Raw genomic sequence first — 16090 nt, forward strand, 5'->3', positions numbered from 1 at the left:
GAAAACCTGGGAGTCGTCCTCCATTTAGGCCTTTAATGGCTTTTTTGTATGGAGAGTTTCTGAGTTCTGTTGAGTCTGCATCCAGCTTTCTCCGTGACTCATCGCTTCTCTGTTTTGTGATGCCTTTTCTCTCATCTAGGCCCTGTCGTCGCGCCAGGACTGTGGAGCAGTCTCCATTTGTCTTCCTGCTTCTCACCTCCTGCCCCTTCAATCTGTTTCCATATGGCTGCCAGCTTTATACTTTGTCTAAAATGCTTTCCTTCAGCCTCTCTTCTCTCCTGAACCTCTAGGACCACATCACCTATAGGGAACAAAATCTAAATTGTTTGGTTTGACTTCCTAGGCCCTTATCTCTCACATTCCACGGAATAAACTATTTTCAGCTACACAGGTCTTTTCACACTGCCTTGGATGTGTCCTGCCACTGTTAAGAGTTTTATGCTCTTACTGTTTGAATAGGAATTCCTTTATCCCTCCTTTTACCAAATAGTCTTTAAAAAGAACATCAAAGCCCGTCTGGGTCTGACTTTTGTACCCAGTGTTACAGTTTATGACAAGATGGTCATGAGTGTCAGTGCCTGGGGTTGGTTGTGTGTTCTACCCCAGGGCTTCCTCTGCTATTTATAATACCTCTTCATCTGATCCTTTCTCTGTTTGGTGCCTTATATTGTGACTTGTTTGTTTAGTGTGTATCTGTTGTCTTCATACTAGAGTGTATGTTTCTTGAGGGTGTTTAATATCTTGTGTGTGTATTCAAATACTTAATGAAGTTTAATTTGAACGTTAAGGTCCCCAGAGATATTATTTTAACAACATACTGCCTTCCTACCATGTGTCTGGAAGGAGACAGAAATGAGACAGCGTCATTTCAATGATCAGATAGCTTATGCAACTAAGATTTCACCTAATTTTCTAGGTAGTTAGAAGTTAGCTCTTTAGTAATATTCTCACTTTACTACCTCTCTTTGGCAAGCATAGGATACTGATGATTATTTTAACCTTTTGTTTTTGATGACTTTTACTCATATTTGTGAGACTTACTCATCTTTCTAATACAGTCCTCAGAAATGTACCTAACACATGGTAGACACACATGTTGGGCTTATTTCTGATTAAACATGTCATTGTTAATGATCCATTACTGTGCCATATGTACTATAGGAAGTTAAGCTGAATTTGTGTATTTTAACTTTCTTGGAGGCTTTTTTAATTTTTTTGCTGATCTGTAATTATTTGCCTCTTATAAAAGTGAAGTACAGAATCTATAGCTTCATGATAGACTGTGGTCTAATTTTTGAATGAAAAAGTAGGGTTGGATGTATAAGAATTCATTGATGCACTGTTATGATTTGTTGACTTTACTATGTATAAATTAAAGTCAATAAAAAAATGGAGGTTGCCTCTCCTTGTTTTTTCTCACCCTTAATAAAGCCTTTATTTTTATTGTCTCTCATTGCCTTTTTGTCATATGGGCGGCAGAGAAACACTGGGCTAGTTAGACAAGAGACTTGATTGGGAGAAAGTAAAAGTAATGTTTATTGTAGAAAAATTATAAGACAGGATGGTGGTCTAGGAAGCCCAAGAGCTTCTAGGGTTTGCTGAGGTGTATACTGTGTGTACGAGAAGGCTGAGAGTCTGCACACTTGAGTGGTCAGTAAGCAATTAATGTGGCCTCAGGCAAACAAAGGACAGATGTCCATTTGGCCAACTCAGAAATAAGGCATTATAATAACAAACAGCCCAAATCAGTGAATTTGCCTTTTGCCCCTTCTAAACCACTAATCTAGGTAGGAAGTGCATTCCATGTCTGAGCCTGCACTTGTGAGTTCAGGAAAATACAGGGAGAGCATCCAGAGAGATGGTTCTGATCACTTGGCTTTTTTGGCAGGCTTTCCTTCTCTTGTTTTAGCATTAATAACTGCAGTATTCAAAATAGTCATCTCTAGAGGGCTTTCTGGTGGCAATTGCCAAGGGTCTCAGCTCTGACGGACACAGCTGTTAGAATCACCCTTTGTGTTCCCTGGTGAAGCTGGCTGTGTAGCCAAACACTGCCAGTCTTCTAGCATTTTTTAGTGTCCTCTTGCTTTTAGATTTTGATCTACCCAAATCACTTTAAGTAAAAGGTCTGTTTCATAATGCAATTGAGTGTCCTTTCTAAATTCCTTCAGTCCTTCAGAGGGCTAGAGCATCTGGCAGAAATTCTAACTGCTCTTGTTTTTCCATAGTTCCCGGAGACAGTTTTGTAGACTATTCTCAGAAATTATTCTATGTAAATTTTAAAAACTCAAAAGTCTTAAGTATTCATAACATTACTTCTGAATAGTGAATATTATACTGGTCTGGAAAGGCTTGTATCTTTTAGATTAGCTGCTCTTAAAAATTATTAAGAGGCTGGGTGAGTTACTTCACGCCTGTAATCCTAGCACTCTGGGAGGCCGAGGCGGAGGATCATATGAGCTCAGGAGTTCAAAACCAGCCTGAGCAAGAGCGAGATCCAGCTCTTGCTCTATTTTTCTTCTACTAAAAATAGAAAAATTAGCCAGGCACAGTGGTGCCTGCCTATAGTCCCAACTACTTGGGAGGCTGAGACAGGAGAATCACTTGAGCCCAGGAATTTGAGGTTGCAGTGAGCTGTGATGATGCTGCTTCACTCTAGCCTTGCTGACAGAGTGAGACTCTGTCTCAAAAAAGATTATTGAGAACCCCAAGAAGCTTCTGTTTATGTGGGTTATATTTATCGATATTTACTGTATTTGAAATTAAAACAAGTTTTAAAAGTTTATGTATTTAAAAATAATAATAGTAAACCCATAACAAGTTAACATAAATTAATTTTAAAGAAAACTATATTTTCCAGAATGAAAAATATTAGAATGAAAACTCTAAAATTTTTATGAATCTCTTTAATATCTTAAAAGATAGCTGGATTTTCATATGTTCTTCTGCATTCAATTGTTTATATGTTGTTTTGGTTGAAGTATATGAAGAAAAGCCAGCCTTACACAGACATTTCATTAGAAAAAGGAGGAATATTTTAATCGCCTTTTCAGATAATTGTAGATATTCTTCTTTGATACTGTACCCAAATTTGACACATGGTATTTTCTTCAAGATTAGTTACAGTATGTTTTTTTTTCCTTTATATAATTAAATGTGACCAAAGATTAGTTGCAGTATGGAATCTGAAACTACATTAATGAGCTTCTCATACCTTGTGTACTCGTGAGAGAATGAATGTGAAAAGGCAAATAACACATTGTCTGAACCTTAGTAGCACTGTGAAGTCATGAAGCACACATCATTTCTATTTTACAGATGAGGAAACTGAGTCCAGAAGAGTCCCACTTAATAAACTATCTGTGGGAGAGCTACTTGTGTAGTAATAAATTGCCCATTATGGGCTAGATTTAATTTTAGGAATAGACTAATTTTCTGAAAGATGAAAACTTGCTGTTTAAATGACCATGTGGTTTCTGTCTCCTGATTGGACCCTGACTGGTAAATGCGGAGGTTTTTTTTCTGTTGTTTATTTTTTTAACACTGTATTTTATTTTTATTCTAGACTTATTCTGGACTCTTCTGTGTAGTCATAAATCCTTATAAGAATCTTCCAATTTACTCTGAGAATATTATTGAAATGTACAGAGGAAAGAAACGTCATGAGATGCCTCCACACATCTATGCTATATCTGAATCTGCTTACAGATGCATGCTTCAAGGTAACTGGAAATGTTGGAATACTAAATATCCAGAATTTCTTAAATATAATTTATAGTGTTTTTTAATGTCTCCATCTGTTCTACAAAAGGTTTTAATTTTATTTTTTAAAAAGAGTAATAAAAGTAAAAGTAATGTTTATTGTAGAAAACTTGTAAGTTTTTAAGATTAAGATAGACAATGTGGCCATTTTCTGTAGGAAGCTGGTAAGTATGTTTGTTGCTCTATAACAATATGTCATATAAATTTTTATGTTAAAAAGCATCTAGTTTTCATAATACATTTTATTCCCACCACAAGCCAATATAACCAAAGCTCTATTACATTAGGTTTTAAAACCAAAAGGAAGAATAATAGGAAAGGTGGATTTTTCAGTGGGGAAAGAAAGATTATAAAGTGTTATTTGTGATTTAAAGGCATGTAAAAGGAGACAACAAAAATTGAAAAGGGGCCAGGCGCGGTGGCTCACGCCTGTAATCCTAGCTCTCTGGGAGGCCGAGGCGGGCGGATTGTTTGAGCTCAGGAGTTCGAGACCAGCCTGAGCAAGAGTGAGACCCCATCTCTACTAAAAATTAGAAAGAAATTAATTGGACAACTAAAAATATATAGAAAAAATTAGCCGGGCATGGTGGCACATGCCTGTAGTCCCAGCTACTCGGGAGGCTGAGGCAGGAGGATCGCTTGAGCCCAGAAGTTTGAGGTTGCTGTGAGCTAGGATGACGCCACGGCACTCTAGCCCGGGCAACACAGTGAGACTCTGTCTCAAAAAAAAAAAAAAAAAAAAATTGAAAAGGATGTTTTGAGTTGGTTGATTTAAATTGTGTTCTTCTGGATTAGAATGAAATACATATTTGAAGAGTCATTCATTTGAACCACGGCTTTAGACACAATGGCTTACGGAGGGCCATTTTTTGAAAGCCAGAATGTAGTAGTTTTGAATGGAATGAATGTTACTGCTCCACAAGGCTGCATTTAAATATGGGAGTTCCTAGTGCTATGTGAAAGCCTAATCTTCTATAATAATTCTTCCCCCTCTGTCTCTTCTTTTTTTTTAAAAATAAATTCTATAAGGTTTAATAAAAAATATAAGATTCTTATAAAATAGTGTCATGATTTCAGAAAACACGATATGCTACATCTACCTTTCATCAAATTACGCGTCATGACAAGGTTCTCTTGGTGACAGGGACTGAAAGGTAGTGCGAAGGAACTAATACAAAAGTACAACACCCATTTCCTACTTCTGGTTTTGTTTGGATACTTATATTATATGCTAGATCTTTTGAGGCAAACAGCAAGTACTTCAAGACCAGAATAGTGTCCTAGGTTGCTAAGGACAGTTTTGAAATTAAAAATGAGCTTAGGCTTTTAAAAAAGATTAAATTTAATAACCTTTTCTTGGGTTCAAAGTCAGAATACTAAGAAATGGCTAGGATTGTAATAGATTGCTGTTAGATTAACGGAGGAAGAAAAATCATCAGCTTTTTTGTTTGTTTTTGGTTCTATGTCTCTGTTAAGAAGAGTGATCTTTAAATGCAGGAAACCATTTGTATTATTGAGCAAACTATGACATGTGCGGGAGAAGAAATTGGAGGAAATGTACTCCTGAGGCCATATAGTTCCTCATCTGAACAGATACATTCTCATAATTGATCTCTGAAGTATTATATAGAAGGGGAGTTTTCAGAAGGCTAGGCGAGGGACAGGCTCACATATATCATTGTAATTTTTAAAAAGCAGGAAAAAAACTCCTGACCTCTGAGCTTAATATACATGCCAGGAAAGATTGTAGAATCTGTTGTTAAGGGAACAAGATAAGAACAGCACGAATATATTCATCACATTACTTTAGGCTTAGTAGGAGGGGAAATGCAGTAGACAGTGTTAATGGAGTATTAGGACTTCTGATAGCATTCCATAGTCTTCCGTGTTACCCTCCTGGCTGCATGCTGAAAAGTTGCACTTGCGGCGCTTGATTAATAATTGACGTTGGCTAGGTTTGTCAGGATGTGCGCCAAAGGGCGTGTGCCCTTTTAAACATTTTTATCAACACACTTGAAGATGTGGGATGTGTACCCATAAAATTTGGGGATGACATGGAACTGGGAGGGATAATAAATGCATTGGATGAAAAGAAACAGGATTTTAAAATCACTTGACAGGTTGAATGGGGAGTTGAATCCAACATAATAGTTAACAGGGATAAATGTTATATCCCATTACTGGATTCCCAAACCAGCTGTACAGATACAGAATGAGGGGGAGTTGTCGGCTCCATGGCTTTGCTGGTCAAAATTCCTCTTTAGAAAATAGAATGAGGAAGATGTGACTTACCAGCATTATCATATTAATATTAATATCATTATTAATGCTAGAATGAACATTTATTGAAAATTATTACGTGCCAGGCACTGGGCTAAATGCTTTGTGTGTATTATTTAGTGCATGACAACCCAAAAAGTAAATAGAATAACTATTCTAATTTACTAAGGCACAAAGAAGGTAAATAACTTGACCAAGAAAATGTCGATAGTAAAAAATGGGAGCCCGGATTCAAAACCAGGCAATGTGACACATTCTTATCCATAGTAATAAACTTCCATGCAGAAATCAAAAGGAATCAGTTAATAGTTTTGAATACATAAATTTAAAAGTTTAATACAGAAAATAAAGACAAAAAATCCACTCTAAACGATTCCCCTTTGTATTCCATTCTGTAGATGGGGGGCTACCTGCTGATACACTATACAGCACAACTGGGTGGGGCATCTGCTAGGGTGGTTAGTATCACGTGCAGTTGCTGGTAAAGTTCATGCCAGCTACCAATGCTGATCCATCTAGTTCTTCAATTCCAAACATGAGTGGATGACTAAATGTCACTGGACCTGTGAAGGGGATCAATAGCTTGAGAGGGGACTATGTGGAGAATTCGGAGCATATGGCCCCATTAAATTATTATATTAGATTGAATTACCCATTTAAGCTGTCAGGATCTTTTAAAATTATGTTTGTATTTATCATCCCTCCCAGTTTCATATCATGCACAGATTTTGGGGGTACACATCTCACATCTTCAAGTGTGTTGATTAAAGTGTTGAAAAGTTTGCTAGTTTTTTAATGCAAAAAAAAAAAGGGAGCTTACTTTTTTCTTTAGTTTGGATTCTAGGGGATACTGTATCAATGAAATGCAGAGTGTGCCTGGCACATAGTAGTTGCTCAGTGAATATTTGTTGAATGAATGAATGAAAGCAGAGTTCTTAGACATAAATTTTATTGCAAAATATCACATACTCAGTGAAAGCATGGAATGGTAGAATCAACACAATTGGAAAACTAAAGCAGTAGACGAGAAGACTAGAATACAGAATAAGAAGAAACCGGTGGATACTTGGGAGGCTGAGGTGGGAGGACTCCTTAAGCCGAGGAATTCAAGTCAGCCTGGCAACATAATGAGACTTCCTCTCTTAAAAAAAAAAAAAAAACGAAAGGAAAAACTGATAGAACTTATGAAAAAAAGAGTAGGAAACATGGAATGTACATTTAGACTCTCAGTTTCCATGAAAGAAGTGATATTTTTGAAGAAGTTCACCTGAGCTGAAGAAAGGCTCAAGTCTTCAGACTTTAAAAAGTGCTAGGCTGGAATAGTGAAAGGAGACGCATGCCTAGTCTTGCATAGGGTAAAATTAGATGCTCTCAGTGGAAAAGGAGTCATTGGCATCGGACTTCTCATTTGCAATACTTCATGTTAGAAACTGAATGCAGTAACATCGAGGCCTCTACCTTCTCCATGATGATCTGAGGTCACCCAATACTGCGCACAGTCCAGCCTGGTTTCCGTTCAGTAGCAGGCAACCAGCACCACTACCAACCACTGTTGACCTAGATGGGTAGAAAGGAAAGTTTTGCTATAACAATAACTGCAGGGGCCACCTTTTTAGGCTACCATAAATATTTAAGATCTGAGATTCTACCATCTTCCTGGAGTCTTAGAATAAAATCCATTGCATCTGCTTGTTCTGTTTTGTTTTATTTCCCTGTTGTTTTCATTATCATAATGCTCCATTTTCATTTTTGCCTTAGGTAACTCCCACTCTCTGATATGCAAACTTCCCTGTATTTTCAGTATCTTCATAGGGTGTTTTCTTTTCCTCCATCCTTTAACTGAAATTTGGCTTACTCCTGCATACAGGAGTTGAGCCCACTGTATGAAGGTTGCTCCATTACTCAAATCCTATGCACTGGGAGATGCGGTTAGCGTCTTACTCACCACCCACATGTTAAACCATTACTTCTTTACCCCCCTGGAAAAGCTACTCCTCCTCTACCTATTCTCATCACTTTCAACAGCTTTCTTGTTGATTCCTTTCCTCACTCCATGATGACCTTGGCCCCTGATATATTGTTTCCTCTCTGCCTCGAACCTTGCCATTACCCTGTGTTACTTCATAGTTTCTCATGAACAAAGACCTTGATCTTTAGGTCTTTAATCTCCTTGTCTCATTTATGCCACCAAATTCTGTAATGATACTCTAGACTTTGCCATCTTTTAGAATTACCTGATTTTTCAAATAATATTTCAGAAATTCTGTTGCAGTATCCTTCCATATAGGTAGTCCAATCAAGAAAGCTCCTAAATGTGTTCTTTGCCTCCATGTGAATCTCCAGACCATTAGTTGCTTTACTTTCCCCTTATCCTAATGTATTAGCCAGAACACCCTTCACTTTCTTCCTTGTATAGTTTAGATTTCATGGCCTATCATTTCAACAGTCTGTCCGTAGCCTAAACTTTTAACATTGTTCTTTTGTTATACCTGTTTGGCAAAACTCCCATGCTGGATGAATCAAGATATTTGTCTCTTTTTGGGGGGGCGGGTCTCAGTGCTGGAGTGCAATGACATCATCATAGCTCACTGCAACCTCAACTCCTGGACTCAAGTGATCCTACTGCCTCAGCCTCCTAAGTAACTGGGGCTACAGACGTGTGCCACCAGGCCTGGCCAATGTTTCTATTTTTTGTAGAAATAGAGCCTCGCTCTTGCTCAGGCTGGTCTTGAACTCCTAGGCTCAAATGATCCTCCCACCTCGGCCTCCCAAAGTGCTAGGATCACAGGCGTGCACCACTGTGCCCGGCCTGTCTCTTTTGATGCTCTTACTTGGGTTGCTGATGCTTCTGGGATTATGTTCACACAACTGGTCAGATCGATACTATTGTAATTGCATGACCAGGAGCCCTGATTCTACTCTTAACACAATTTGCTAATCCCACCTTGTTTCTCTAATGAGATGATTATCCCATTCTCCATAATGACTCTTTCAAACCTCTGCAGGCCCCTACATTCTCCCTCTACTCTCCAGCTGATGGCTTGTTTCCCGTTCCACAGAGAAATTGTAAGCCACCAAAGAGGAAATGCCCCAGCTTCCTGAACAGATTTACAAATCATTCTCTCTTGTGTCCACTCCTGTCAAAGGCCAGTCTTACCAAGTCCTTCACCTGTCATGTCGATCACATCCTTTCGACCTCAGGGATTTCAGTTCTGATTATTCTAAGTTGTGACTGTATCTCTCCCTCCCTTTTTGTACACTTGTAGCATTAGCATTAAATTTGCTAAAGTTTTTCCCATTGCTTTATTTATTTATTTTTCAAAATATTAAGAGGTTTGCTTTTTTTTATTTCAAAATATTAAGATTTTTTTTTCTCAAAATAGTAAGAGGAATTTTTTCCATTACGTTAAATAAGAAAGTTCTTTCCTCCTTCCTTTCACAACCAGATTTTTCAAGCATCGTCTATAGGTAGGTGGGCAGATAGGTTCGTTGGTAGGAGCTTGTGAAAATGCTTCTGTTTTCTCAGAGAACTACAAAGTAAGGTTTCAGCTGAGAGAGGAGGAGGTAAGAGAGATTGGAGGTTTAAGATAGAAATTGGAGGTTTAAGATAGAAATAGTATAATGTCATCTAGGAGAGACAGATCATACTTATACATACACCATTGACATTGCACCAAATATTTAAACCACTTCCTATTGGACATGCAAGGAGAATGTGGACCACAATTATAGAGAGAGCTTTAACATGCTTCTCTAAGAATTTGATATATTAAGTAGGGGAAAACAGAACATAAAGAATGTGATTTTAAAACAATTTAGCAAGCTTGTATTGAAAAACGTATATATGCTATTACTGCCCAGTGAGCAGAAAGCACAGTCTCCCCCAATAAAAACCTCAGTTCCTAAAAGAAGAAATCACAGGCTACATTCTCTGACCAAAGTGCAGAAAGACATTAACGAAAAAAGATTTCCAGATGGGTTAGTTTTCGTGGGAGTGTGTTTAATGAGTATGAGTGCTTTTATTATTAATCATTCATCTATATGGCTTTTGGTGAAAGAGGAATCAAAACTCATATTACAGATTCTTTAGAAATAAACCACAACAAAATATCACATAAAAATTTTATGAGTTATGGCAAAAGCCACTTTAAGAAACAATTCATAACTCTAAACGTTTTTGTTAGTAAACAAAGATTTATAGACAAGTTAAGCCTTTCTTTATTCAGCAAGGTAGGTAAAAGATAACTCTATGGTAAGTTATTGAGCTGTACATTGTGCCATGAGCTTTTCTGTGTGTCATGTCACAATAAAAAACATTCTTGACAAGTACAAAAATGAAATGAACCAAAACACGAGGAAAAATGTGTGACGAGACTAATGGATTGGAACAGTTCTCACAGAACTGTTCTCACAGAACTGTTAAGTAAAACTAAGAGCTAGTTCTATGAAAAGACATGTTTGGCAAGTGTGACCAGGAAAAGAGAACCACCAGAAATGATAAAGATTATCATTTATCATAAGCAAAGATAATGGATAATGAAATAAGGTAGAAAACTTAACCAGAACAGTGCCCACAGGAGAAATTAAAGAGATTATCAAGGATCTACTTTTATGTCTTGAAGACACAAGGCCCAAACAATTTCAGTGGTAAAGTCTGTCAAATCTTAAGGGCTAGGTAATTGTTATGTTATCTAAAGGGTTTATACCATTAAACAATGCAGATTAAAGGATCGAGATCAGAATTTGTCAAAGAAATTTGAATGCTATAATTTTTACTTTTTATGAAATAATCTATGAAGATAGTTTAAAAATACACTGTAGGGTAAGGCTTACATTATTGAAAAAATAGGAGATACCTATTCTACCCCATTCTGGGCAGCCCATTCTGGATTCCCTCTTTAGAAGAAATCACATTTTATCTGTCCCTTCTTATATATATACATATATATATATACATATTATAAGTAACGAGTCTATGCTATTCTTTCTTTTTTTTACTTCTAATATTAACTATAGATTTCCTATTATAGAAGAAGAGTTTTTAACTCACCTAAGCTCTCCCTTCATCTTCCTGATAGAAGTTAAATCAACATTTTTTTGAATTTAGTATTTAATATTTAAATTATTTATCTTATTACACTTCCTTTCCTATATAATTTGCTATTTTCCCTGGGGTTAGTAATTTTCCCATTTGGGCACCAGGGTGATTTTGCATTTGCCTACATTAATTTGACAGAACTACAAGTTGTCTTTCAGCAGGTAGAAATACATCAAGTAACTTGCCAGGGTCTTTCCCCTTGGAGACATACATCCTGGAGCCCTTTATCCTCTTCCAGTCTGTGCTTGTTGCTTTAGATTTGCCTTTGCCCACAACCTAGAAATTTCTTTTTCTTCTTTCTTTGGTTGTATTTCTTAATTTATGGATCTCATACACTGTTATTTTGGATAGAGGACACTCCTGGAAGCTTCCCGAGATGCATAGGAAACAACCAATTATTATATCAATAAGTTATTAATTGGAGGATGGTTCATCTGTAGAGTGAAACACTAAGCAGCCACCTGGAAAAAATGCCTGAGGTACCGCATCATCTCGTGGGTCCCACGTGCATACATGCCATCCCTGCCTTTTAAGAGTAGCATTTTAAGAATAGAATTGATACACATCAAAATGTGAACCTTGCAGATGTAAGTTGAAGGATTTTTTTGAAAAATTTTGAAACTGGATATAAGTTTTCTATATTAGGAGAAATAAAAGCAAGGAAAACAAGCCATTCTCCAAAAGGAACATCAAGGAAGGCTTTAAAGGCTTTAAATAAAGTCAGAAAACAGGCCAGGCACAATGGCTCATGCCTGTAATCCTAACACTTTGGAAGGCTGAGGTGGCAGGATCAGTTGAGCTTGGGAGTTTGAGATCAGCCTTAGCAAAAGCAAGACCCCCGTCTCTACTAAAAATAGAAAAAATTAGGCAGGTGTCATGATGCAGCCTGTAGTCCCAGCTACTCAGGAGGCTGAGGCAGGAGGATCGCTTGAGCCCAGGAGTTGGAGGTTACAGTGAGCCATGATGACGCCACTGCATTCTAGCCCGGGAACAAAGTGAGATTCTGTCTCAAAAAAAAAAAAGTCAGAAAACATATAACACCAAATATAGCAGCTATAACAATAAATGCAAGTGTTTTTACTGCCCCTACAAATAAGAGAGAGCCTAATACAGTCACATGCCATTTATAAGAAAGACATCTCAAAGTAGGAAAATAATAAAAGCACAAGGACTGGCAGGTACTTAGCCAAATGTGCACACAAAAAGAAGGCACCAGTCTAAAGTCACTTCAGCCTAAAGCGGACTTCAAAGCAAAAACAGGGACAAAGAGCATTATTTTATGTCAGGAAAAGGAACCTTTTATAATGAATTATAGTTGTCTCAGATCTATGTATTGAATCTTCTGATGTGGAAATATAGACAACAGGAAACATCACTAAAACCCTTCTAGTGACACTGTTAGGGAACTATTATCTCATTGGGGAGACAACAAATAAATAGACAATATTGAGCAGTGATAAGTGATATGAAGAAAACTGAAAGAGAGGATGAGGGCATACGGAGGGAAAGGGTTGGGGAGGGCGAAGTGGTGATTTCATAGGGTGATTTATTTAAAAATGTACAAAAATCACTAACTTTCTTATGAACGCCAACTATCCCTTACGATAGCCAAAAATAAATAAATGCTAACAATAAAACTATAGTGTTGCCATTTCAGGAATGTCATATAATCATCTACAATTTGGCCTTTTGAGTGTGGCTTCTTTCATTAGCATAATGCATTGAAGATTTATTCACCAGTAGTTTGCTCCTTTTTAGTGCTGAGTAGTATTCCATTGTATGCATGTTCCATGATTTATTTATTCATTCACCATTTGAGGGACCTCTAGAATGTTTCCAGTTTTTGGCAATTAAGACACTGTACAGTCTGCCCTCTGTATCCATGAGTCCTGCATCTGCAGATTCAACCAACTGTGGATCAAAAATGTTTAGGGGGAAAAAAACGGATGGTTAAATCTGTATTGAACATACACAGACAGTTTTTTCTCATCATTATTCCCTGAACAATACAGTATAACAACTATTTACGTAGCATTTATGTTGTATTAGGTATTATAAGTAATCTATATGTGATTTAAAGTGTAAAGGAGGGTATGTGTAGGCTATATGCAAATATTATACCATTTTATGTAAGGGACTTGAGCATGCATGGATTTTGGCATCCAAGGGTGAGGAGGTGTCCTGGAACCAATCCCCCCTGTATACCAAGAGATACAGATTTTATGTGAGCATCAAGTCATTTCACTTGGGTCAATACCTAGGAGTAGGATTGCTGGGTCCCTTGGTAGATGTGTGTTTAACTTTAAAAGAAATTACGGAACTGTTTTCCAAAGTGGCTGTGCCATTTTGTGTTTCCACCAGCAATGGATGAATTCCAGTTGCTCCACGTCCTTGTCAGCACTAGGTATTGTATTTTTATTAAATTGCAGTCTTTCTAATGGGTGAGTAGTGGTAACTCATCGTAGGTTTGAGTTGCATTTCCTTACTGCATCTCTTGATGTGCTTATTTAGCACTTGTGTATCTTTGGTGAAGTGTCCAAATCTGTTTACCATTTTTAAAAATGGGCAGTTTGCTTATTATTCAGTTTTGAGAGTTCTTTCTCCTTTCTAGATACAAGTCCTTTATTGCTGTGGTCCCCAATGCCCAGACTGTAGACCAGTACTGGTCTGTGGCCCATTAGGGACCAGGCCACCGAGCTATGACGCTGCTCCCCCTACCTCCATCTGTGGAAAAATGTCTTCCATGAAACCTGGGAGGGGAGGGAAGGGAGTGAGTGCACAGCAGGAGGTGAGCAGCCGGTGAGAAGCTGAAGCTTCATCTGTACAGCCCCTCACATGACCCCTCCCCCCTTCCCCTGCCCTCTTTGGAAAAATTATCTTTCATGAAGCAGGCCCCTGGTGCCAAAAAGGTTGGGGACCTCTGTATTGGATAAGTGGTTTTGCAATTTTTCCTCTCAGTTTGTGGCCATTTTGGGTTAAGTTTTTATATGGTGCAAGGTATGTTAATCGGTTCATCTTTTTCCTTATGGATGTTCAATTGTTCCTAGCACCCTTTGTTGAAAAGACTACTTATTTCTCCATTGAATTGCCTTTGTACCTTTGCTGAAAGTCAACAATGGTCTATTTCAGGACTCTCTGTTCCTTTGAGTTTTATGTCTGTCCTTTTACCAGTATCACACTGGCTTGATTACAATAGTTTTATAGTAGATCTTGGAATCAGGGAGTGTGAGTTCTCCACCATTGTTCTTTTTAAAAATTTAGTCCATTCTAGTTCCTTTGTCTTTCCATATATATGTTTTAGAAATCAGTTTGTCAATTTCTACAAAAAAATCCTGCTGAGATTTTAATTGGATTGCATTGATCTACAGATAAGTTGGGGCAGAATTGACAACATTGAATCTTCCAATCCATGAACGTAGTTTGTCTTTCCATATAGGTCGCCTTTGATTTTTTCGTTAGTGTTTTGTAGTTTTCATTATACAGATCTTGCTCATATTTTGTTAGATTTATACCTAAGTGTATCTATACCTAAGTATAACTAAGCATTTCATGTTTTTTTTAATTTTAAAAAAAATTTTTAATTATGGGTATGTATTATTAATAGTTGTATATCTTTATAGGGTACATGTGATATTTTGATACAGGCATACAATGAATTAATCGAATCAGGGTGATCAGGGTATCCATCACCTCAGACATTTAACATTTCTTTGTATCAGGAATATTCCAATTGTACTCTTTTAGTTATTTTAAAGTATACCTTAACTATAATCAGTATGACTGATTATAGTCAGTATAGGCTGATTATAATCAGTATGACTAATTAGTATAGTCATACTAATTAATATGAAAAATTACTAATATGACTATACTAATTAGTATAGTCATGCTGATTATAGTCACTTTGTTGTGCTGTCAAGTATTGTTCATTCTAACTATGTTTTTGCACCCATTAACCATCCCCACTTTATCCCCTATTCCCCACTACCCTTCCCACCTCTGGTAACCATCATTCTACTCCCTTGTCTCCATGAGATCAATTGTTTTTAATATTTAGCTCCAACATATGAGTGAGAGCATGCAAGATTTGTCTTTCTGTGTTTGGCTTATTTCACTTAACATAATGTTCTCCAGTTCCATCCATGTTGTTTCAAATTCATTCTTTTTTGTGGCTATATAATATCCCATTGTGTATATGTCCCATAATTTATTTATCCATTCATCCATGGATGACACTTAAGCTGATTGCATATCTTGGTTATTGTGTATAGTGCTGCAATAAACATGGGAGTGTAGATATCTTTTTGATATACTGAATTCCTATCCTTTGGGTATATATCCAGCAGTGAGATTGCTGGGTCATATGGTAGTTCTATTTTCAGTTTTTTGAGGAACCTCCATACTGTTTTCCATAGTGGTTGCATTGATATACATTCCTACCAACAGTGGACAAAGGTTTGCCTTTCTCCACATCCTCACCAGCATTCGTTACTGCCTATTTTTTTGGTAAAAGCCATTTTAACTAGGGTGAGATAACATCTCATTGTGGTTTTGATTTGCATTTTTCTGATGACTAATGATGTTGAGCATTTTTTCATGTACCTATTGGCCATTTGTATGTCGTCTTTTGAGAAATGTCTATTTAGATCCTTTGCCCATTTTTAATTGGATTATTTGACTTTTTTCCTATTGAATTGTTAGAGCTCCTTATATATTCTTGTTATTAATCCTTTGTCAGATGGGTAGTTTGCCGATTTTTACCCCCATTCTGTGAGTTGTCTCTTTACTTTGTTTCCTTTGCTGTGCAGAAACTTTTTTTTTTTTTTTTTTGAGACAGAGTCTCACCCTTTTGCCCGGGCTAGAGTGAGTGCCTTGGCGTCAGCCTAGCTCACAGCAACCTCAAACTCCTGGGCTCAAGCAATCCTTCTGCCTCAGCCTCCCGAGTAGCTGGGA

At 37.3% G+C, this 16090-nt stretch overlaps 1 protein-coding gene across 2 annotated transcripts in view; it reads left to right on the plus strand.

Moving 5' to 3' along the window:
* Nucleotides 1-16090, plus strand: part of MYH10 (myosin, heavy chain 10, non-muscle) — a 138523-nt gene that overhangs the window by 16596 nt on the left and 105837 nt on the right. For both annotated transcript variants that reach the window (XM_012655702.1, XM_012655703.1), the window contains exon 3: nt 3563-3719. In XM_012655702.1, the coding sequence (XP_012511156.1) occupies nt 3563-3719 (157 nt within the window). The remainder of the gene's footprint in view (nt 1-3562; nt 3720-16090) is intronic.

The sequence above is a fragment of the Propithecus coquereli genome, unplaced genomic scaffold, assembly GCF_000956105.1.
Source record: "Propithecus coquereli isolate 6110/MARCELLA unplaced genomic scaffold, Pcoq_1.0 Scaffold482, whole genome shotgun sequence".
In the NCBI taxonomy this organism is placed as follows: domain Eukaryota; kingdom Metazoa; phylum Chordata; class Mammalia; order Primates; family Indriidae; genus Propithecus; species Propithecus coquereli.